The sequence below is a fragment of the Somniosus microcephalus genome, chromosome 4 (assembly GCF_052327205.1).
Source record: "Somniosus microcephalus isolate GS21.2 chromosome 4, FLI_Smic_1.0, whole genome shotgun sequence".
Taxonomy (NCBI): Eukaryota; Metazoa; Chordata; class Chondrichthyes; order Squaliformes; family Somniosidae; genus Somniosus; species Somniosus microcephalus.
This window is the reverse complement of record NC_140990.1, coordinates 328,380,146-328,405,133: the sequence shown is the minus strand read 5'-3', so window position 1 is coordinate 328,405,133 and position 24,988 is coordinate 328,380,146. Positions and strand designations below refer to the sequence as shown.

Here is a 24,988-nt window from a genome sequence, read left to right as displayed (position 1 = left end):
TACAACCAGGACCACGCTGTAAACAAGACATGGCATCTCAGCTGCACAGCGTCAATGAAAATGAGTGCACAGTAGAAATATTTTATATGACAGGACTTGCAAAGCACGCAGTGCCAACTCAGTTTGTCAGACATGGGTTCACCAGGGATGTATCAGTGCCATCATTTTGCAGTTAGTTGTTTTTTAGATGGTCAATTAATCAGAATTTTAATCAGACTTATATGCCACCGCATAAAATAAGTGATTTGCATAGCTAAATATTTGCTTCTACGTCTTTAACTCCTTAAAGACCAGTGATGATTGAATTCATTATTCACTCTTTGGTTTTACATCGCAGGTAGCAGGACTGCCAGATGGTTATGTTTATTCTTCCATGGGAGAGCTGAAAAGCATCTGTCAAACCAAACAATATCAGATTTCTATCTGTTTCAGAAAAGGTTGTTAAAAATTCTGGCCCACTTCAGTCCACAACCAAAGCACGACTGAATAATTGAAGACTTCTGTCAAGACTAACAAGCAGAGGACTGGTTTGAACCACAAATAGAGATTAACAAGAGTTTTCTTTTATGGGTTCTGTTCATTTATTCCCAGAACACAGGATGAAGATCATTTCGATTAGCAAACCGAGGTTGAGGCCAATATCAATGAGAAGCGACGGTTTCCCAACAATATAAGCCTAATGGCAGGGACCACAGCACAAGCACAGATTCTTGCTGAACTGACTGAAAGCTGCCTGCTTAGTATTTGGACAAGAGGTCAGTAAGGTTAAATTAAAGTCGATGCACAGCAGGCTGGAAGAATGGTTTGTGGTACATGACTTCCAGTTGTGAAGGTTTGGGAATCTAAATATTCTGAGATAACAATGATGCACGATAATCAATCTTCCAGAGCCATCAAGAACATAGGCCTAGAAATTCAGTTGGCTGCGCCAGGCGCTAACGCCAAAAAAGGGCTATATTTCCGTCGATAAAGCCTTAGCGCCGGAATGCAGACCGATCTGCGCCGACGCCCAAATTCATTTGAGATTTAGCGCCGGCGCAAAGTGTTAGCGCCCGCTCGGGTGCGCACGCAGCTTATGACGTCATATCCTCGCACAACGCTGTTTTAGCGCCCCAAACCGGAAATTGAATGGCGCCCGCCCATTAGGAATTGTAAAATGGAACGTTGCAGAGGCCCTGTGGGCCTCGGGCAGCGCAAATTAAAGGGCACCTCCACTGACCTATAAAGCCCAGCCATTTTGCTGCAATGACTTCACTGCTTTGGATTTCTACACAGAGACCAAGGGACAGAGATTCCAGATTTGGGACAAGATAGGAGAGGTCTTTTTGGCTTCTGGCCAGTGCTTTGACATTTGACTCTTGCTGATTTCACTGTTGCGACCTTGATTATGGGGGCTGCATGGGGGGCCAACATTGAGTTGCAGCATTATGTGCGGAGGGCTCGCAGACGCTGTGAGAGACGGGCAGCCATGCGTAGACACAGAAGGGCCATCAGGCGTCGCCAACGTAGGCCTTACGCACCCAGGCAATACCGGCAGCAGGTGTCCTATGTCACCATGTCTGCGGCACTTTGTGTAAAGAGGCTGCGCTTCAGAAGGGAGGTGGTTGGAGAGATCTGCCAGCTGCTTCACGCAGATTTGCAGCCACAGCTCATGTCCAGGACGTCTCTCTCGGTGGAAGTGAAGGTCACGGTGGCTCTCAGCTTTTATGCAAACGGCTCGTTCCAAGCCGCTGCTGGGGACATCGCGAACATCTCCCAGTTCGCCGCACATCGCTGCATCCGTCAGGTCACCGATGCACTGTTCGTGAGGAGACACCAGTTCATCTCCTTCCCCATGACCCAACAGAGGCAGCAGCAGCGTGCAGTGGGATTTGGCAGGATCGCGGGCTTCCCCATGGTGCAGGGCGCCATTGACTGCACGCATGTGGCTATGCGGGCACCTATAGACAATCCCGAGGTTTACCGCAACCGCAAGGGCTACCATTCCCTCAATGTGCAGCTGGTGTGTGACCACAGGCAGCGCATCCTAGCTGTAAATGCCCGCTTCCCAGGAAGCAGCCACGATGCTTTTATCCTGCGCCAGACTACTGTGGCTGACATGTTCCAGGCACAGCCTCCACCAAGGGGATGGCTTATCGGGGACAAGGGCTACCCTTTGTGCACATGGCTCATGACCCCGCTCCGCGCGCCCAGGACCCCAGCGGAGGACTCATACAACGAAAGCCATCAAGCAACAAGGAACGTCATAGAGCAAACCATAGGCGTCCTCAAGCAACGCTTCCGCTGCCTGGATCGCTCCGGCGGCTCTCTACAGTATTCGCCGGATAGAGTGTCCCAGTTCGTCGTCGTGTGCTGCATGCTGCACAACCTGGCTATCCGCCGGACGCAGGCACTGCCACCTGACATTGCACCACCACCTGAGGAGGACGAGCAGGAGGACCATCAGGAGGAGGAGGGGGAGGAGGAGGAGGAGCAGGCCAGGAGGGGGCCAGAAGGCCCAAGGGCCGTACGCCGGGGGCTTATTGCTCGACACTTCTAGGCCCGCTGTGAGGGAATGGCCTGTGGGAATGAGCGCACCTGAAGGCAGCCGCTCCGGAAGCCGTCAGCCGGTTAACGCAGCAAACACTTGAAACATGACACCTGGACAAGCTGAATAAATAAAAACCTTTATTTAACAAACTGAGGCCCCTTCCCACATGAAACTCAAAAACACAGAACACACCCAAAAAACAGTCACAAACATATGTCACTCCCCCAACCTGGGGAGGACTAACAAAAGTTGGCCATCCACATGGCCTTCAACATTGGCCGTAACAAAAAAAGGGCCCCCCTCGCCAACAGAAAGACCCCCATAAAAACAAAAAATGCCTTCAATTTCGGCCATCCACAAAAATCAGCCCCCAAAACACAATCCCCCCCATATATACAATGCCGCAGAGACCACACTCTAGCGGCTGTGCCGAGAGGGCGAGTCCTTAGAGAGCCTTCCCCGGCCCCTGCCCGGCCTGCTGCTCCGCCTCAACGTGGGCCCTGTGGCGGCCTCAAGGCTGGGGGAAGGCTCATGAGGGCCCCCATGCGTCGCGACAGATGCCCTTGGGGGTCGGCCAACACGACGCACGTCCCGGGAGGGGCAGGCTGCTGACTGGTTCGGCTGTGGCTGGCCAGCATCAGTGGCAGCAGCAGCTCCTCGCACCCTGGCTGGGGGAGTGGCAGTGTCGGATGCTCCAAGGGGGGCAAGCTGGCTGCTGCCAGGCGCGCGAGGCTCAGCAGACACAGTGGCAGTCGTCCGGCCTGGCAGTTCAGCTGGCGCAGCTATGTGCTGGAGGCCAGCCCGCTGTGTTGCAGCAGGGCGGCGGGTGCGGGTGCGACGCCTCTGCGTCAAAGCGAGTGTGGCAGAAGTCAGTGACCGCACTGCCCGGGTATGTGCCTCCAGCTGCTGTGACAGTGTGTCGAAGGAACCACCTCTCTGGCGACTCTCCTCCTGCAGTGCCGCGAGTAGTTCGACCCCCCTGGCGTGCGCTGCGGCCAGTTGCTCCACCCCCCTGGCCTGTGATTGCCCGAATGCTGCCACACTCTGAGCCAGGGACTCAATGGCGTGCGGCATCTGCTGCACAACCCCCATGAACTCATGGTGGCGCCGGTCAGACGCCACCGAGATCTCTTGCAGGAGGCGCACCTCCTGGCCGAGGCCACTCTCCGGACTGGAGAGAGGACTCTGCAGCTGGGGAGAAGCCGGCCGAGCTGGCCGACCCCTGCCGCCTGCCTGGACCCCACTGCAAGCAGGATCTGCCCTCCCCTGCAACACCTCCCCCTGGCTCTCCTGCATGCCAGACGTCCCCCCTTCATTGCCATCCCCTGGCACGGCTGAGGGCTCGCCCGATGGGCCGGCTTCCTCCTCGTCCTGGACGTCCTCCTCCTCCAAGGGCCTGGCACCCGGCGCCTCAGGGACCACCTCCTCCTCAGCAGCTGAAAGCAGGAAGGCACAAGAGTAGCTTTAAAGTGAGGACAGGGCGTCAGCGAGGGACGCCTGAGCGGTGGCATTATGCGCATTTGTCCGTCAGTGGGAAAGGATTTAGATCGGAAGCACTAGGGCAACGAGAGAGCTGCAAGCGGTCATCTCCTTACCAGTGGCTCCCAGCACAGGGTCCGCATCCCCGATGGCTACAGGGCCAGTCACCCGGGGACGCAGGAGTCCAGCGACGCTCTCCTCCAGAGCACTTAGAGCCTGGTAGTGGGGCCGTCCACCACCAGTCTCCACCCGGCTGCGCGCATTTCTTGCCAGCTTGGCCTGCAAGAGAAAGGACGGACTCTAAGTACAGTGTGGTGCCCTGTTGCTGTGTGTACTGCCTCCCATGGTGGAATAGCCTGGCCAGTGTGGTCAGTGCAGAAAGTACTGTTGATGATCATGCCAGTGGCATTGCTGCGTGAGGAGGGCTGCCCATTATGCCTTTGAGGTCCCTTTGCCCATAGTGTGAGGCTCACATGCAAGGATGAGGAGGACAGTGGAAAGGGTACTCACCTTCACCAGCCGACAGAGGTCATTGAACTTTTTGCGGCACTGGTCCGCAGTCCTGGCCACATCTGAGTTTGAGGAGACCCTGCGTGCGATGCTCCTCCAGGCTTTCCTGAACTCTCTCCTGGGAGCCTTTCTGCCATTATCCGGGCACAAGATGGGTCTTCTCTCCTGGACAGCATCAATCAGCACCCTCAGTGCATGGTCTGAGAAGCGCTGGGCTCTTTCACGGGCCATCTCCATCTGTCCTGGCGCTATTTTGTCCCACCAGCACTGTTGAGGCCTAGCAGCAGGGCTCCAGTGTGCAGGGCGTGGCAGCAGTCAAAGTTGACCCTTCCCCCTTTAAGAGCAGGCCGGCGTCAGGGTGTCTGCTGTCAAGCAACACATGACCGCACCTGCGCTGCGCCCGGCATCGGCGTTATCAGGCCGCAGCGCCGGTTTAGCGCCGGAACCGAGCATTGCAACGCCGGTTTCAGCGCTCGCCAAAACTCTTGGCCAAATCCACTGAATTTCGGCGCGGTTGCCTGCAGTTTCCGGCGGGCGCTAAATTTACCGAACGCCCGACTTTAGCGCCCCAAAACTGTGCAAACTGAATTTCTAGGCCATAATGATCACTTTCCTCAAGTTATTTAGCAGACAGATGATGATCTGGAAGAGAATATTAGATCCATATTGTGGATCTGCCAATTAAGAAGTTTGCCCTCTCGATTATATGGGCTCAAAATCTAGACACAAGGATTGGTGAAGAAGCTAGGGGGTTCTAAGTGAGGCTTATAATGCATAAAATCATGTTAAACTGAAAAGGCTAAAAAGGCAGGACATGCATAAGGACATTGTCCAGGTCCTTCTGTAACTCCTTGGATGCTAGATCAGATTCTACTGACCTCTTCGGTTCATTATCATGTACAACTCTGAGCCATATACAGGAGGCAGCAAGAGGAGGAGTACTAAGGATGGAGAGAGCTCGGGAGGAAGGGCACTCGGAGAGCAGGAGTTGAAGGAGAGGCACTTGAAGAAGTGGAGAAGGAGTGTAGAGGACTAGGGTACAAGGAGGGGCCATCTGGGAAGATTGGAAACTGTTGAGCACTTCACAATTTTCGTCGGCGCTGTTGTTTTTTTTGGATGGGAGCTCCATCCTGTGTCAGTGATTATAAAAGAAAGACTTAGGAACATAGCAACAGGAGTAGACCATTCAGCCCGTTGTGCCTGCTCCGCTATTCAATGAGATCATGGCTGATCAGCGACCTAACTCCATATACCCGCCTTTGGCCCTTATCCCTTAATACCTTTGGTTAACAGAAAGCTCTAAATCTCCGATTTAAAATTAACAATTAATCTAGCATCAATTGCCATTTGTAGAAGAGAGTTCCAAACTTCTACCACCCTTTGTGTGTGGAAGTGTTTCCTAACTTCACTCCTGAAATGTCTAGATCTAATTGTTAGACTCTACCCCCTAGTCCTAGAATCCCCAACCAGCAGAAATAGTTTCTCTTTATCTAACCTATCTGCTCCCCTTAATATCTTGAAAACTTCGATCAGATTCTAGGGAATACAACCCTAATTTGTGTAATCTCTCCTCGTAACTTAACCCTTGAAGTCCGGGTATCATTCTGGTAAACCTACGCTGCACTCCCTCCAAGACCAATATATCCTTCCTAAGGTGTGGTGTCCAGAACTTCTCACAGTGCTCCAGGTGTGGTCTAACCAGGGCTTTGTACAGCTGCAGCATAACTTCTACCCCCTTGTATTCTAGTCTTCTAGATATAAAGGCCAGCATCCCATTACCATTTCTGATTATTATCTGTACCTGTTATGACATTACTTAGAAACATAGGGGGAGAAATTCGGATGATAGAGCCACCGATTAACGCCTAAAGAGGCTGAGAAATGGGGCGCTAGCCAATTTCCGGGCGGGTGCAAGGCGCCTAGCGCCTCGCCCCATATTGAGCATGCATTTAGCGCTGGCGCTAAATCTTAGCGCCCGCTCATGGGCGCAGGCTGATTATGACGTCATTTGAGTGTGCAACGCATTTTGGGCGCCCCGGACTGGAAATTCAGTGGCGCCCCCCTCCGTAGCACCTGGCGCTAATAGTGACAGCTTACCTGGGCCTTGCCAAGTCGCTCTCGGGCTGGAGGAGCGTTATTTAAAGGGGACTGGTGTGGTTTAAAAGCGGCAGCCATTTTTGGATCACAACTTCCTCGAGAGCTACAAAGAGTTGCTGAGCTGCACACTGAGAGCCATTTGGCCACTGAGCCAGCGCAGGCAGACGATCTTCAGCCTTCTGACAATCACCTTGCTGTTAGTGAGCCTTGACAATGGAGAACCTTCCTGTGGGCACTTATTATGGGGGCTGCATTGGAGGGGAACGTCCTGCTGCTGAATCATCTGGAAAGGGCACTGAGATGCAGGGTGAGGGGGGCGGGCATGGCCAGATGGAGGAGGGCCAACAGACGTCGCCACAGCAGACCTTACGCTGGCAGGGTTATCCGACAGCAGTTTTCCTACATGAACATGCTGGAGGAGCAGTGTGTCAGAAGGCTGCAATTTAGAAAGGAGGTGGTGACTGAGCTGTGCCAGCTGCTTCAGCCAGATCTGCAGCCTCAGATAAGGTGCAGGACATCTCTGTCGGTGGCTGAGAAGATGGCTGCTGGCCTGAACTTCTATGCGAGCAGCTCTTCTCAGGCTGCGCGTCAGAGGCTGATCAGAAGTAGCTTCTAGGCCCCTCTCACGGAATGCTTGCTGCCATTCCAAGAACAGGAATGGAACCGGTCTGATACCCCCAAGCTTGTGAAGGGCAAGATGCATGTAAATAGCAGGCATAGCCATTGTAAATGAAGAAAGTGTTTCATTACACAAAATGTGGTTCCTTCAAACATGAGAAATATAAGGCAACAGAAAGCAAAACTAATACACTGACACATAACTGCCTCTCACACCCGGGAGACTGTCCAAAACATAAATCACATTCCGACCATCTTCCTTGGCCTTGATTCCACTGCGCCAACCAAAGCATCCAATGCCCCATCAGTGAGGCGTTCCGCCCTCTGCCTCACCCTTTCCATGTCTTGCTAGGCTGGTGCGCAACAGGTAGGCTCCCACCACTTTGAAGGCCTACAAGGCAGTGAGTGTGTCTGGTGATGCCAATTGACCTGCCCCTTTAAGAGCTGGCCGGCGCCACTGTGTCTCAGGGAAAGTGATTATTGACAGCACCCTCGCTGTGCCCCGCTGCCGCGAAATTGGGTTGCGCTGCCGGGTTAGCGCCTTAAGAGTAGCGTGCAGCGCCTGATTTAGCGCCGTAATCACCTTTAGGGGCACTGCAACCCAATATCGCGCTAAATTGCGCCTGGCGCTAAACTTTGCGCGTCGCCAGGACTAGCGCCCCAAACGCGGCTATACCGAATTTCTAGGCCATAGAAACATAGAAGATAGGAGCAGGAGTAGGCCATTCGGCCCCTCGAGCCTGCTCCGCCATTTAATGAGATCATGGCAGATCATCCAAATTCAGTACCCTGTCCCTGCTTTCTACCCATATCCCTTGATCCCTTTAGCCTTAAGAAATATATCTAACTCCTTCTTGAATATATTTAATGAATTGGCCTCAACTGCCTTTTGTGGTAGAGAATTCCACAGGTTTATCACTCTGGGTGAAGAAATTCCTCCTCATCTCTGTCCTTAATGGCTTACCCCTTAACCTGAGACTGTGACCCCTGGTTCTGGACTCCCCCGCTATCGGGAACATCCTTCCTGCATCTAGTCTGTCTAGTCCTGTTAGAATTTGATAAGTTTCAATGAGATCCCCTCTCATTCTTCTAAACTCCAGTGAATATAAGCCCAATCAACCCAATCTCTCCTCATACGTCATTCCTGCCATCCCAGGTATCAGTCTAGTGAATCTTCACTGCACTCCCTCCATGGCAAGAACATCCTTCCTCAGATAAGGCGACCAAAACTGCACACACTACTCAAGATGTGGTCTCACCAAGGCCCCGTACAACTGCAGCAAGACATCCTTGCTCCTGTACTCAAATCCTCTCGCTATGAAGGCCAACATACCATTTGCCTTCTTAACTGCCTGCTGCACCTACATGCTTACTTTCAGCGACTGGTGCACAAGGACACCCAGGTCTCATTGCACTTCCCCTTCTCCCAATCTATTGCCATTCAGGTAATAATCTGCCTTCCTGTTTTTGCCACCAAAGCGGATAACCTCGCATTTATCCACATTATACTGCATCTGCCATGCATCTGCCCAATCGCCCAACCTGTCCAAATCATACTGGAGTTTCTTGGCATCCTCCCCACAGCACACACGCCCACCCAGCTTTGTGTCGTCTGCAAACTTGGAGATGTTACATCTAGTTCCCTCGTCTAGATAATTGCATTTATATAGCACCTTTCATGGCCTCAGGACATCCCAAAGCATGGAATACTTTTGGAGTGTAGACACTGTTGTAATGTAGGAAACACAGCAGCCAATTTGCACACAGCAAGCTCCCACAAACAGCAATGTGATAATGATCAGATAATCTGGTTTTGCGATGTTGATTGAGGGATAAATATTGGCCATGACACCAGGGATAACTCGCCTGCTCTTCTTCGAAATAGTGCCTTGGGATCTTTTACATTCATCTTAGAGAGCAGACAGGGCCTCAGTTTAACATCTCCTCCGAAGGACGGCACACTCCGACAGTGCATTACTACCCTCAGCACTGCACTGGAGTGTCAGCCCAGATTTATTGTGCTCAAGTCCCTGGAGTGGGAACTATGAACCCACAACCTTCTGACTCAGAGGCGAGAGTGCTACCAACTGAGCCATGGCTGACATGTTTCACAGCGCAGTCAGAAAACAGGATCCTTTTTCCTCTTTTCTATCCATGACTTCGATGGAAAAGAAAATTGGGCGACGCGTAAAACAAGCGGCTGATTCACTCTCTCCCAATTTGTGCCTGGCGATAAAAGTTAAAATGATGCACATGGAGTTGAATTATCCTCCATTAGGCAGGTAATGGAATTATTTAGGTTACAATATTACTAATCATAATGCAATCATTGTGCAGTTTTCAGCATTTTTAAGCAATGTTTGATGTTTTTACTATCTGATTACATTAAATTTAAGTTATACAATTTAGGTGAAGGGGCATTGCCAATTTCACATTATTCGCATAAATAATTACATGGCACAAGGCAATCTTTTATAGGCAGACATCAAGGAAATAAAGGCATTACAAAGTTGCCAGAATATTTCATTAAAGGAAAGTGCAGAACATGAGGCCAGCTCAAATCACTGCCATATGATGTTTCTATAGTTCTCAACCTATCATGAATGAGTATGCTCATCCATTGCTAGTTCCTCCTTTTTAGATGCGGAAAAAATACATCAAAGCTTAACAGGTTGATTTCTAAGATGCAGCCTGTTGTGGGACAGAGTTCTGAAGATGTGGAGCTGAATCCACACTATTTATTGTCATTTATTGTGTGTCAGATGTGGCTCAGTCAGTAGCACTCTTGACTCTGAGTCAGAAGGTTGTGGGTTCACAGTCCCACTCCAGAGACTTGAGCACAATAAATCTAGGCTGACACTCCAGTGCAGTGCTGAGGGAGCGCTGCACTGTCGGAGGTGCCGTCTTTTGGATAAGACGTTAAACCGAAGCCCCATCTGCTCTCTCAGGTGGGCGTAAAATATCCCATGCCACTATTTCGAAGAGCAGGGGAGTTATCCCTAGTATCCTAGCCTCAATCAACATCATAAAAACAGATTATCTGGTCATTGCTGTTTGTGGGAGCTTGCTGTGCACAAATTGGCTGCTGCATTTCCTACATTACAACAGTGACTACACTTCAAAAAGCACTTCATTGGTTGTAAAGTGTTTTGAGACATCCGGTGATCATGAAAAGCGCTATATCAATGCAAGTCTTTGTTTTTCTTTTAAACAGTCTCTAACTTGTTCAATCACACACACCAGCCGAGAATGCATCTAATACCAGCGTTAGCCCCATGACCATCTCCCTCTGATGGACACATACAAAATTACACATCATTACTATTTTTTTTGCAGGAGGTATTTGATGCTTGAAGGTTGCTCCAAATTAATTTCCCTCATGCCCAGTGCAAAACTCCACCTCTGGAGGCAAGCCTACGAAGGAAAACATGACCTGAGAGTGAGCAATTAACTCTACTTACTGCTTTGGTATGTATTGGTATGGGATCCTACTAGAATCATAGAATCATATAATGGTTACAGCACGGAAGAAGGCCATTCAGCCCGTCGAGCCCGTGCCGGCTCTCTGCAAGAGCACTTCAGCTAGTCCCACTCCCCCGCCCTTTCCCCGTAGCCCTGCATTTTTTTTTCCTTCAGTTACTTATCCAACTCCCTTTGAAAGCCGTGATTGAGTCTGCCTCCACCACCCTTTCAGGCATTCCATTCCAGATCCTAATCACTCACTGCGTAAAAAAGTTTTTTCTCATGTCGCCTTTGGTGTGGTGACCAGAATTGGACACAATACTCCAGTTGAGGCCGAACCAGTGTTTAATACAAGTTCGTCATAATTTCCTTGCTTTTGTACTCTATCCCTCTATTCAGGAAGCCCAAGATTCCATAAGTTTTTTAACTGCTTTCTCAACTTGCCCCGCCACCTTCAACGATTTGTGCACATAGGTCTCTCTGTTCATTCACCCCCGTTAGGATTGTACCCTTTAGTTTATATTTCCTCTCTTCATTCTTTCTACCAAAATGTATCACTTCTCACTTTTCAGTGTTAAATTTCATCTGCCACATGTCCGCCCATTCCACCAGCCTGTCTATGTCCTCTTGAAGTCTATCACTATCCTCCTCACTATTCACTTTATTTCCAAGTTTTGTGCCATCTGAAAATTTTGAAATTGTGCCCTGTACACCCAAGTCCAAGTCATTAATATATATCAAGAAAACCAGTGGTCCTAGAATTGACCCCTGGGGAACACCACTGTATACCTTCCTCCAGTCCGAAAAACAACCGTTCACCACTACTCTCTGTTTCCTGTCACCAAGTCAATTTCGTATCCGTGCTACCACTGTCCCTTTTATTCCATGGGCTTCAACTTTGCTGGCAAGCCTATTAAGTGGCATTTTGTTGAAAGCCTTTCAGAAATCCATGTACACCACATCAGCCGCTTTGCCCTCTCTGTTACCTCATCAAAAAACTCAATCAAGTTGGCTAAACACAATTTGCCTTTAAAAAATCCATGCTGGCTTTCTTTAATTAATCCACACTTGTCCAAGTGACTTAATTTTGTCAAAGCTTCTCCAGTGCCGAGGTTAAACTGACTGGCCTGTAGTTGCTGGGTATATCTTTGCACCCTTTTTTGGACAAGGGTGTAACATTGGCAATTCTCCAGTCCTCTGGCACCACCCCCGTTTCTATGGAGGATTGGAAAATTATGGCCAGTGCCGCTGTGATTTCTTCCTTCACTTCCCTCAGCATCCTAGGATGCATCCCATCTGGTCCTGGTGACTTATCCATGTTAACTACAGCCAGCCTTTCTAGTACCTCCTCTCTATCAATTTTTATCCCATCCAGTATCTTCTCTACCTCCTCCTTGACTATGTCTATGGCAGCATCTTCTTCCTTAATGAAGATAGATGCAAGGTATTAATTTGGCACCTCAGCCATACCCTCTGCCTCCATGCGTAGGTCTCCTTTATGGTCCCTAATCAGCCCCATCCGTCCTCTTACTAACCGTTTACTATTTATATGCCTATAGGAGATTTTTGGATTACCTTTTATGTTAGCTGCCAATCTATTCTCATACCCTCTTATTTTCTTTATCACTTCTCCTCTGAACTTTCTATATTTAGCCTGATTCTCAGATGTATTCTCGAACTGACATCTGTCATACACACTCTTTTTCTGCTTCATCTTACTCTCTATCTCTTTCATCATCCAGGGAGCTCTGACTTTAGTTGCTCTAACTTTCCCCCTAGTGGGAATGTACCTCGACTGTACCTGTTAAGTCTGTGTGTTATAGTGATAATTACTACACAGACTACAAGAGTAAATTCAACAGGCCTTTACTGGTTGGAGGTAGGGACTATACTGAATACAATATTACTACACAGTGCTTATATACCGGTGTGGTCACCACCGGTATTACGTATACAGCAGCCAGAGAAAGTAGTACATCTCTTAAGGTGGAACAGGCTTAAGTTCTCTTAAGGTGGAACAGGTTACATACACCACAATCCTCCCTTTTTAGCTTAACAGTCATATCCCCATTTACCATAACATAATAACATATATACATATATAACTTCAGGTATAACAGTTCAAAGGTTCAGTCTCTCAGGAGGCTTTCTGATGCGGCTTGGATAACGCCTCTCAGTAGTCTCTGATTCTTGTTGTTGAGGTGCCTCCTCTATTTGGTTTCCAATGCATTGGGTGTCATCATCATCAAGTACATTCCCTGCTGAGGTAGATGCTTCAGGTTCATTAACGTCTTCCACAGTTGTCTCTGTCACAACCAGGGGTTCGACCCTTGCTCTCGACTCTACCAGTTGATCTGCATGACGCCTTATCACATTATGACCAATATCTACTGTGTACATCAGAGGTCCTTGTCTGGTCCGAATTGTTCCGGACTGCCATTTATCATTTCCATAGCCCCTTGCCAACACTGGTTGTCCTACGTCGAAAGTTCGAGTGGTCTTGTTAATATGCCGAAACTGTTTGTTTTCCACTTCCCTCCGCACATTTGGTTTTAACAAGTCCAACTTGGACCGCAACCTCCTGTTATAAAACATCATGGCAGGACTTTGGTTAGTCACTGCATGATCGGCGTTTCGATATGACATCAGGAACTTGTCGACCTTGTGTTGCAGCGGAATCTGATCATCGTTCATGGTCTTAATTGCCTTTTTGAATGTCTGGACAAATCTTTCAGCCAACCCGTTTGTCGCCGGATGATATGGGGCAGAGTTATAATGTTTTACTCCATTCTTCTTTAAGAATTGTCGGAATTCTTCTGATACAAACTGTGGTCCGTTGTCCGAACAGATCTGTTCTGGCAATCCGTTCCTTGCAAATATTGTTCTTAACACCGCAATTGTCTTTTCTGAAGTAATGGTATTCATCTTGATGACTTCTGGCCATTTGGAATGTGCGTCCACCGCGATTAGGAACATGGAGTCCATGAATGGACCAGCAAAGTCAATGTGTACGTGTTGCCATGGGGCTGAAGGCCATTCTCATGGGTGTAGCGGTGCTATCGGAGGTGCATTTTGCACTTTTTGGCACCCAGCGCAGCTTTTCGTTAACTCCTCAATCTGTTGGTCAATACCCGGCCACCATACATAAGCCCTAGCAAGACTTTTCATTTTAACTCCCCCCAGATGACCTTCATGCAGTTCGTTTAAAACTCTTTCCCTTAACTTGGGAGGAATAATCACTCTTGTCCCGTACATCAAGGTACCATGGCAGACGGACAGCTGGTCTCGCCTTGCCGAAAATGCCGGTAACAGAGGATCATCCCGTGTTGGCCATCCTTTCACTGTCACCTCATAGACTCTGGACAGTGTCGGGTCATTCCTGGTTTCTCTTTCAATGCTTGCATTGGTGACTGGTAAACACTCGATGATGGTCGAATGAAATAACTCAACAGGGTCAACTTTCGTCGTGTCTTCTTCTTCAGGTAGTGGCAGGCGCAACAGCCCATCAGCATTGCCATGCTGTTTCGTACCTTTGAATTCTATTTGATATTGATGTGCCCCTAGGAAAAGAGACCATCTCTGGAGACGCTGCGCTGTCATCGCCAAAACACCCTTCTTAGGGTTAAAAATGGATACCAATGGTTGATGGTCTGTCAGAAGTGTGAATTTTTGGCCCTGCAGGTAATGATTAAACTTCTTCACTCCCCATACAAGGCTAAGAGCCTCCCTATCGACCTGCGCATAGTTGCGCTCAGCTGAGGTCAATGATCTGGATGCAAACGCGACTGGCCTTTCCGTGCCATTTGGCAACTTGTGTGAGAGTACTGCCTCAATACCATATGGAGAAGCATCACAAGCCAACCGAATAGGCAGTGTCGGGTTGAAGTGAGCCAACACTTCCTCTGAGGTGATCAATTCTTTGCTTTTGCGAAATGCCTTCCTACAGTTTTCGTCCCATTCCCATGGTACCCCTTTCTGTAAAAGAGCATTTAACGGGTGCAGTACCGTGGATAGATTTGGCAGAAATTTATGGTAATAGTTAATTAATCCTAGAAACGACCTCAACTGAGAGACATTCTCCGGAGCGGGAGCCTTTACAACTGCCTCAATCTTGTCAGGAGACTTATGAAGCCCCACCCGGTCAATGACATGGCCACAGTACAAGATCCGCTTCTGGAAGAACTCACATTTCTGCCGATTTACTCTAAGTCCATACTCTTTCAGTCTGTTGAGCACCAGTTCCAAGTTTGCGAGATGTTGTTCATCACCATCACCTGTGATCAGAATATCGTCCAGGTAACATTGTGTGCCTGGAATTCCCTGTAATACCTGCTCCATGGCCCTCTGCCAAATTGCTGGAGCCGATGCCACTCCAAAAACCAACCCTCGATGCGTGTTGATCGTGAAGTATTGGCGTGACTCTTCCTCAACCTCCATCTGCAAGTACGCCTGCGCCAGGTCTATCTTGGTGAAGTGTTTCCCACCAGACAATGAAGCGAAAATATCCTCAATCCGTGGAAGCGGATACTGCACCGTGTGAAGCACCGGATTAACGGTGATTTTGAAATTTCCACAGATGCGAACCTTCCCTGGATCTCCTGGCTTGTTGCTCGCAGGACGTTTCATAACGGGAACAATGGGCGTAGCCCACTCACTCCAATCTACCTTAGACAGTACACCTGAAAGTTCTAGTGTTTCCAGTTCCGCTTCAACAGTAGGTCGTATTGCATAGGGTACCGGTCTGGCTTTAAAAAATTTTGGTTGTGCATGTTCATCAAGCTTGATGTTTGCCGTAATTCCTCTCAGTGTTCCCAGTCCCTGCTGGAATACCTCTTTAGCATCATCCAATATTCTGGACAATCGTTTAGGTTTGACATCTGTTTCCCCGGAATCTACCGTTAGTGCCTTCAAGGAGTGCCAGTCCATATTCATTTTCCTAATCCACTCCCATCCTAGTAGTGGTGGACCTCCTTCAGGTAGCACATATAAGTCCATTACTTGGCTTTCTTCGCCCTTGTGGACCACTTCTACCTCTATTTTTCCGATGGGGTACACTCTTTGCCCCATGTATGTTTTCAATATAATCTCCGTATCCTGTAGGGGAATATGTTGGAATAACCTTCTGTAATCTTTCTTATTCATGACCGTCAATGCCGATCCAGTGTCCAATTCCATTTTTACTTGGACTCCTGCTATCTGAAGAGTGACCCAAATTGTCTGGAGATCTGCATCCTCACCTACGTTGTGTACTCTTAAGCTATCCAGTTCATTACTGCTAGCGTCTGAATCTGACTTCTGTTCGGTCAAACTGTTCTTTGTCACCTTGTGTACCTTTGCGTATTTTCCTTGCGGTGACTTTTTGTTGCTGGTCTTCTTTCCTGACCGGCATACTTTAGCTATGTGGCCAAGCCTGCCACACGTTCTGCATTCTTGGTTTTTAAACCAACACTGGTTCTGATCGTGCGTTGTCTTTCCACAACGATAACATTTGACAGAACTCAAACCCAATTTGTTTGTACCGAGTTCCGGTGACCGTAGCTGCATTACTGCCGTGCCTCTCGCTGCGGCTTCGTGTGCTGCTGCCATAGTGACCGCCTTCTCAAGCGTCAGCTCATTCTCCTCGAGCAGTCGCTTTTGTGTATCCTGTTTAAATAAACCACACACAAATTTATCTCGTAGTGCCTCCGTCAGTCCCGTTCCAAACTGACAATATTTTGCTAGCTTACGTAATCCCATCAAATATTCAGCATTGCTTTCATTCTGCAGCTGCCTTCTGTCGTAAAATTTAAATCGTTCCGCTAGCATCAGCGGCGTGGGGTTTAGATGATTTTTCAGGACAGTAACAATCTCCTCGAACATCTTATCCGCCGGTTCATCTGGTGATACAAGGTGTTTCAATTGCCCGTATGTCTTCGCACCCATTAAATTTAATAATGTTAGTGCTTTATCTGCATCAGGAATTTCATTTGCCTTACAATAATTTTGTATGCGTTCTACATACATGGCCCAATCTTCGATATCACTATCAAAGGTATTAATGTTCCCATGTTTAGGCATCGTTGCAATTTATTGTATTTTTATGTTATCCAAGATGGCGGCTTCCCGCTCTTGTCGTCGTCCTCCGCCCACAAAATGGCGGTTTTCCCGCGCTTGGCGGTCTTCAACCATCCCCCGACGCTGTCTCCGCTTCACCGCGGCTCTCGCGCCTTCAGTTTCCCCAGACGCTGCGCCTTTTAGCCCGAATGCGGCCCTTATCTCCGGTCGCGATCGATGTCCCCGCGCTGCGCCTCTCGCTCGAAAGCAGCCCGGCCCTTATCTCCGGTCGCGATCGATCTCACCGCCCTTATTCCTCCGTCTTCCCAGCCCCGTCTGTACAGCCAACGCAGTTGACTTTCTGTCGCGTCGCTGCCCGGCTTACCCACCACCGAGGTAGAAAGAAGAAGCTGACAGTCGCTGATGGAGGCTTCGAGGTCAGGATGTCTTCTGCACTCCGGTTTCTCGATGCCTGCCGCTCGACGTGTCTTCCAGTAGGGTGATGAGGGTGGAAACCTCTCTTCGACGTCCTGTCTGTGGACGAAGCCGCCGTGGAAATAACTGCCGCAGGGTAAGAATCGGACTCGTCGCCACTGTTAAGTCTGTGTGTTATAGTGATAATTACTACACAGACTACAAGAGTAAATTCAACAGGTCTTTACTGGTTGGAGGTAGGGACTATACTGAATACAATATTACTACACAGTGCTTATATACCGGTGTGGTCACCACCGGTATTACGTATACAGCAGCCAGAGAAAGTAGTACATCTCTTAAGGTGGAACAGGCTTAAGTTCTCTTAAGGTGGAACAGGTTACATACACCACTGTACCCAAACTATTTCCTCTTTAAAGGCAGCCTGTACGCATGATCTCTCAAAGTGATAGCAAATACTACACTAGCAGACAAGGAATTGGACTGAAAGCTACGAACCAAGTTTACTAAGAAGTAAGATTACCAGAAGCCAGTGTCAGTATTGGCTCAATGGTAGTACTTTCACCTCTAAGTCAGAAAGTTGTGAGTTCAAGCACCACACCAGAGGCATGAGCACATAATCCAGGCTGACGCTTCAGTACAGTATCAAGAGACTGCTGCACGATCAGAAGTCCTGCCTCTCAGATAAGACATTAAACTGAGGCCTTATCTTCCCTCTGAGGATACTGTAAAAGATCGCATGATGATATTTGAAGAACAATGGAGGTGTTCTGGCCAACATTTATCCTTCAACCAACCTCGCCAAAACAGATTACCTGGTCATACATGTCATTTGTGTTATGAGACCTTGCTGCGTGCCAATTGGCTGTTGCGATTCCCTACATTATAACAGTAGCTATACTTCAAAAGCAACTTCATTGGCTGCGATAGGTGTTCTGTAAAAAGGCAAGTTGTTTCTTTCCTCTTTACGATTTCGGCAAACAAACTGCATTACAATATGTCATACGGCACACAGCATTGCTTTGAAACCAGAATAAAAGTCAAGAAGCCTTGAGCAGAACGCTGCAGTACTTTAACCATTTTACCATGGGTCGTTGATGAAAAGATTCTGATGTGAGAATGAGCCCCATAGGGTCCTTCATCAGCAGTACACTCGGAAGAAAACTAAGGAAAATGAGGCCCAATTATATGATTTTCCCCCCCCCCTTTGTTCCAGGTTGGTTGAAAATGAAGAGAGATAGCTATTGTTCACCCATCAATCACAAGGTTTCATTGTTATCAGGGTGGTCGCACAAAAAAACCAGACCGATAGTTTACACTACTTTAGCAGCTAGCCACACTGTGTGAGTTTTGCTGGCAAGATAACCTAATCCGACATTGCAAACGCCATAGATGGAAGCAGAAGTGATGAATAGCCCGCTGATCAATATTAATTATTTCTATCAGCTGGGTGGACTCTGTGGGGCTGATCTTTATCTGCTGGCATAATTCAGTCTTGAATGATTAAGAACTTGTGAGAATCTAACCAGAATGAGATTTGTGCTAATAGCATACGATTTTCTGGTGTCATCTTATTTGCATAATTATTTTAAAGATCAGAGTGCATATTTAATCACACGCAGGCAGCGGCCCAGTGAATGAACTTGCATATAGGCAAAATTTAAAGGGATGTGAATAATTAAAGGACAGTGTCAGGAATGCAGATAAAAATTCTTGCAGTCTTTGGAAGCAATAACAATTTGTACTTAAATAGCGCCTTTAACATAGTAAAACGTTTCAAGGCGCTTCACAGGACTATTATAAGACAAAATTTTGACACCGAGCCACATAAGGAGAAATTAAGTTAGATGATTAAAAGCTTGGTCAAAGAGGTAGCTTTTAAGGAGCATCTTAAAGGAGGAAAGAGAGGTAGAGAGTCGGAGGGGTTTAGGCAGGGAATTCCAGAGCTTAGGGCCCAGACAACAGAAGGCACGGCCACCAATGGTTGAGCGATTATAATCTGGGGTGCTCAGGAGGGCAGAATTAGAGGAGTGCAGATATCTGGGGGGTGGGGAGGGGAGAGGCGGGGATTGTAGAGCTGAAGGAGATTACAGAGATAGGGAGGGGCGAGGCCATGGAGGAATTTGAAAACAAGGATGAGAATTTTAAAATCGAGACATTGCTTAACTGAGAGCCACTGTAGGTCAGTGAGCACAGGGGTGATGGGTGAACGGAACTTGTTGCGAGTTAGGACACGGGCAGCTGAGGAAACTGAAAAAGGCAGTGCAACCCATCGGAAGCCTTTTCCTTTCAAGGAGGAGAATGCTAAGTAGAGAGAAAGGGCTAGGAAGTAACAGGCAATGTGATGGAGGGACAGTCGCAAGAAGTGACAGGTACAATGAAGGGACAGGAAAGCCAACATAGACGGTACAAGCTTCCAGGCAAATGGTGGAGCAGACCAGCACCTGAGCATATGCAATGGCTGCCGAAATGGTGGTACTGCTGCAAGAGGTGGTTGTGAAAAGCGTAGCATTGTTTGCCTCTCCATGGTTCAATCCGTATTGGTTAGAATCACAGCATGCCTGGATGAAGGTGGGGGCTGATTTGTGGTTGCAGATTATCTCTGTAACCTTATCCAGCCCTACAATCCTCTGAGAACTCTGTGTTCCTCCAATTCTAGCCTCTTGTGCATCTTTCTTTCTCTCTTTCTCTCTTTCTTCTTTTCTTCCTTTCTTTCTCTCTTTCATTCTTTCTCTCTTTCATAGATGTGGTTGACAGCTTCTTCATGGATGCGGCCGAGCTGGTTATGCTGTCTGTTGATTAACCTGATGTGCCTTCTATCATGTAGTACCACTTAAGGCTGTGACTGGAGTGCCTCTGAAGAACCATCCAGCATTACATTTAGTGATGCTTTCACACAGTGTTTTTGTGCCGACAAGTCTGCTGCATAATGTCCTTTGCGAATTGGACTCTCTGCATGTATTAAGTCTCTGCCAAAGAGAGATGTGTGAACTTTTGACTATCAGCATGGACGTGTGAGTACCAATGGGTGGCTACAGAATACCCACAGAGCAGTTTACTTGCGTGGAATCTCTCCATTGGGTGAAGTGCATAGAATCGTTGAATCATAGAATAGAATCATAGAATGGTTACAATACAGAAGGAGGCCATTCAGCCCATCGAGCCCGTGCCAGCTCTCTGCAAGAGCACTTCAGCTAGTCCCACTCCCCCGCCCTTTCCCCGTAGCCCTGCATTTTTTTTCCTTCAGGTACTTATACTTATACATATTCCCTTTTGAATGCCATGATTGAATCTGCCTCCACCACCCTTTCAGGCAGTGAATTCCAGATCCTAACCACTCGCTGTATAAAAAAGTTTTTCCTCATGTCGCATTTGATTCTTCTGCCAATCACCTTAAATCTGTGCCCTCTGGTTCTTGACCCTTCCACCAATGGGAACAGTTTCTCTCTATCTACTCTGTCCAGACCCCTCATGATTTTGAAAACCTCTATCAAATCTCCTCTCAACCTTCTCTGCTCTAAGGAGAATAACCCCAGCTTCTCCAGTCTATCCAAGTAACTGGAACGATTCTTGTAAATCTTTTCTGCACCCTCTTTAAGACATTCACATCCTTGCTAAAGTGCGGTGCCCAGAATTGGAAACAATAATCCAGTTTAGGCCGAACCAGTTTTTTATAAAGGTTCATCATAACTTCCTTGCTTTTGGATGCCTCTATTTATGAAGCCCAGGATCCTGTATGCTTTTTAATCGCTTTCTCAAACTGCCCTGCCACCTTCAATGATTTGTGCACATATACCCCCAGGTCTCTCTGTACCTGCACCCCCTTTAGAATTGTACCCTTTAGTTTATATTGCCTCTCCTCATTCTTCCTACCAAAATGTATCACGTCGCACTTTTCTGTGTTAAATTTAATCTGCCATGTGTCCGCCCATTCCACCAGCCTGTCTATGCCCTCTTGAAGTCTATCCCTATCCTCCTCACTGTTCACTATACATCCAAGTTTTGTGTCACCTGCAAATTTTGAAATTGTGCCCTGTACACCCAAGTCTAACTCATTAATAGCTATCAAGAAAAACAGTGGTCCTAATACCGACCCCTGGGGAACACCACTGTATACCTTCCTCCAGTCCGAAAAACAACCGGTCACCACTACTCTCTGTTTCCTGTCACTTAGCCAATTTCGTATCCATGCTGCCACTGTCCCTTTTATTCCATGGGCTTCAACATTGCTGGCAAGCCTATTATGTGGCACTTTATCAAACGCCTTTTGGAAGTGCTTCCATTGGGAAATCCATTCATAGCACGAATGAAACTCTATGAAAACATAAACTGTGACAAAACAATGTCCACCTGAAAACCTAAGTAACAGCAGAAATAAAAAAAATGGAGCAAAACAGTGCAGAAATGGCCAGAAAATCTTTCACTGAATCCTCCGGCAATACCCTTTTGATTATCTTCCTTCCTCAGTGCCTACCAACCCTGGATATATATAGGCTTGAAGAGCACTGTGTATAATTGGCACTAGCAGCTTGGAACATTGAGTGTACATTGAAATAATATCACCCAGCATTTATTTTAATATTAATATGAAGCTTCCACCTATTTCAGACTAAATAATATGCGTGCAATGCTAACTTAATGAAGATTCAGTGGAAGGAGTAGGGTTAATGAGCAAAGGATTAGAAGTGGTATATAAGTGATTTGAACATGGGGATAGAGAACATGGCATTGAAATTACTGATGACACAAATGTTGTGGGCTTAGCAAATAACGATGCAGACTGTAAAATACTACAGAGAGACAGGTTAATAAAATGGGCAGACAAGTGGCAGCTGTGATTTAATGCAGGGAAGTGTGAGGTAATACATTGTGAAGAGGAAAATGAAAGTACGAGAGTATCATAATAATCATAATAATCATAATCAACTTTATTGTCATTGTTAGTGCACAAGTGCAGTACAACGAAATGTAGGCTTGCGGCTCCCGAGAGTGTACATTTAGATTAAGACATTTAAACATTCAACATTCATTTGGCTTGTAATACATTAACATAAACATAACCATAATAAAGTGCATTGGCAGATGTGCAGGCTTTAGAGTTTATTTGTGGAGTTCAGTACGATGACAGCCCTGGGAAAGAAGCTGTTCCTAAATCTGGTCGTTCGGGTGCGAATGCATCTGTAGCGTCTCCCAGATGGCAGGAGGGCAAACAGACTGTGGCTGGGGTGGGTAGGGTCTTTGATGATGGTCCGTGACCTCCGTAAACAGCGTTTCTGGTATATGTGCTCTATGGTCGGATGGAATGGAATGGAAGGATGCTGAAGGATCAGAAAGATCTTAGCAGTGCAAATATCTAGTTCTTTGAAAGTAGATAGAGCCACAAAAATGCCAATGAAATATTGACCCAGAATTTATGCTAACGCACAGCGTACGCCGTCGTAAGTGCTGTGAATGGCCTTGCAAGTTCCAGGTTTCTGTGTGCGCTGCGCATGCGCGATAACCCGGAACTTGCGATCTGCAAAGTTTTTCCTTAACAGATCGTACCCATCCGTTGTAAATTCACTTTTGCTGGTGCAGAGCTGGGATATTTGCCCAACTACTGCCCAGCAAATACCCGCCAAACTCTTACTCCTGGTAAAAGCCTTCTTTTACCAACATAAGGGTCAAAACAAATGTTAAAATAAAATTTTTCAAATAATTTAAACATTCCCTTACATTTAAAATTAGTTTAGATTACTTTTGCCCCATTTAAAAATCTTTAATTTATCTTTCAAAAAATTTAATTTTTATTCTAAATGTTTAATTAAACAGTATTTTAATTCATTTTGAACCTGTGATGATTTATTTTTATTTCAGTGTTGTGAAATTTTATTTATTCGGTGATTTCCATTCATGCTTACGGGGATTCCGTACGTAAATGGAATCCACATAAGCATCATAGGAATCCACATTTGTCATTGGTTGAGCCGGCCCACGTGATCCCAGGGACGGTGTCAAAGCGCGTGCGCTCCTGGATACGTGGGCCTTTACACAGGCCTATGCCTGCAGGCCCAGGACCGCAAGAGTCCGAAGCTCCAAAGACACAAGGTAAGTACGTAGCTTTCTTGCGGTTCGGAGGCGTACACGGGCGGCAAGCCTCCAACCTCAATATACAGGCCACTGGGTTTTATAATTAGGGGAATGGAGTATAAGTGCAAAGAAGTAAAAGAACGAAAGACTTGCCTTTATACAGTGCCTTTCACAACCACCGGACTTCTCAAGGCGCTTTACAGCCAATGAAGTGCCTTTTGAATTACAGTCACTTTTGTAATGTAGGAAAAGCAATGATAAATCTGAATAAAGCAATGGTTAGGCCACAGTTACAGTTTGCAATTTTGAGTGAATGCATTAAAGGAATTAAAGGATGTTGAAGCCATTGAGGCCGTGCGGTGTAGATTCACTTGAAATGGGAAATTATAATTATAAGGAGAGACTAGAGATACTGGGGCCATTTCCTCTGGAGCAGAGAAGTTCAAGAGGAAATCTAATAGAGTTTTTTTTAATTATATAGGTTTTTGATAGACTGAATAGTTAAAGACCCTTTCCTCTGGTTGGGAGTTAATGATGAATAGTCATCAATTTGAAATTGTCAGCAAGTGAGAGAGGAGTGAGATTAGGAGAAATGTCTTTGCAGTGAGAGGGTTTGAGTACAGGAACAAGGATGTCTTGCTGCAGTTGTACAGGGCCTTGGCGAGACCACACCTTGAGTATTGTGTGCAGTTTTGGTCGCCTTATCTGAGGAAGGATGTTCTTGCCATGGAGGGAGTGCAGCGAAGATTCACCAGACTGATACCTGGGATGGGAGGAATGACGTATGAGGAGAGATTGGGTCGATTGGGTTTATACTCGCTGGAGTTTAGAAGAATGAGAGGGGATCTCATTGAAACTTGTAAAATTCTAACAGGACTAGACAGGCTAGATGCAGGAATGATGTTCCCGATGGCAGGGGAGTCCAGAACCAGGGGTCACAGGCTAAGGATAAGGGGTAAGCCATTTAGGACTGAGATGAGGAGGAATTTCTTCACCCAGAGAGTGGTGAACCTGTGGAATTCTCTACCACAGAAGGCAGTTGAGGCCAATTCATTTCATATATTCAAGAAGGAGTTAGATATATTTCTTAAGGCTAAAGGGATCAAGGGATATGGGGAGAAGGCAGGGACAGGGTACTGAATTTGGATGATCAGCCATGATCTCATTGAATGGTGGAGCAGGCTCAAGGGGCCGAGTGGCGTACTCCTGCTCCTATCTTCTATGTTTCTATGTTTCTATGTTTCCATAGAGAGGTATTGGAGCAGCTTAATCAGCTCAGATGGACAGGTCACATTGTCCGCATGCCCGATACGAGACTCCCAAAACAAGCGCTCTACTCGGAGCTCCAGCACGGCAAGAGAGCCCCAGGCGGGCAGAGAAAACGCTTCAAGGACACCCTGGGCTAGATTTTCGGGGAGCCATCAGGCGGGGTTTCAGGCATGTGGGGGGGGGGAAATCCCGACTCTGGGGGTCCTGACACCATCCCGCCCAAAACCCCGCCCCACGTAAGTTTCAGGGACGGTGGGTACCTGCCCCGCACTGGGTCCCGCCGAAACCAGGCGGGAAGGGATTAGTGCCAATTAACTGCCTGTTAACAGGAGGGGTCGCGATGTCAGTGCTCAGGTGAGTGATGGGTGCATGAGTGTAAAGGTAAGTGTGTTTGGTGTGTCTAAAGTGTGTAAAGAACTTTTACTTACCTTTACTTACCTTAACAGCCTTTCTTCCTGTAGCCGTCGGGAGCCCAGCACTCAGCCG

The 24,988-nt window shown here is 47.4% G+C and overlaps 1 protein-coding gene across 1 annotated transcript in view; it reads right to left on the bottom strand.

Annotated features, from left to right (window-relative positions):
* Positions 1-577: 577 nt before the first annotated feature.
* Positions 578-24,988, bottom strand: part of LOC147120679 (uncharacterized) — an 81,955-nt gene continuing 57,544 nt past the window's right edge. Inside the window, exons 2-4 of the mRNA XM_085984242.1 lie at positions 4,126-4,288; positions 3,194-3,966; positions 578-676 (exon numbers count right to left, since the gene is read on the bottom strand). Of these exons, the coding sequence (XP_085840368.1) occupies positions 578-676; positions 3,194-3,966; positions 4,126-4,288 (1,035 nt within the window). The remainder of the gene's footprint in view (positions 677-3,193; positions 3,967-4,125; positions 4,289-24,988) is intronic.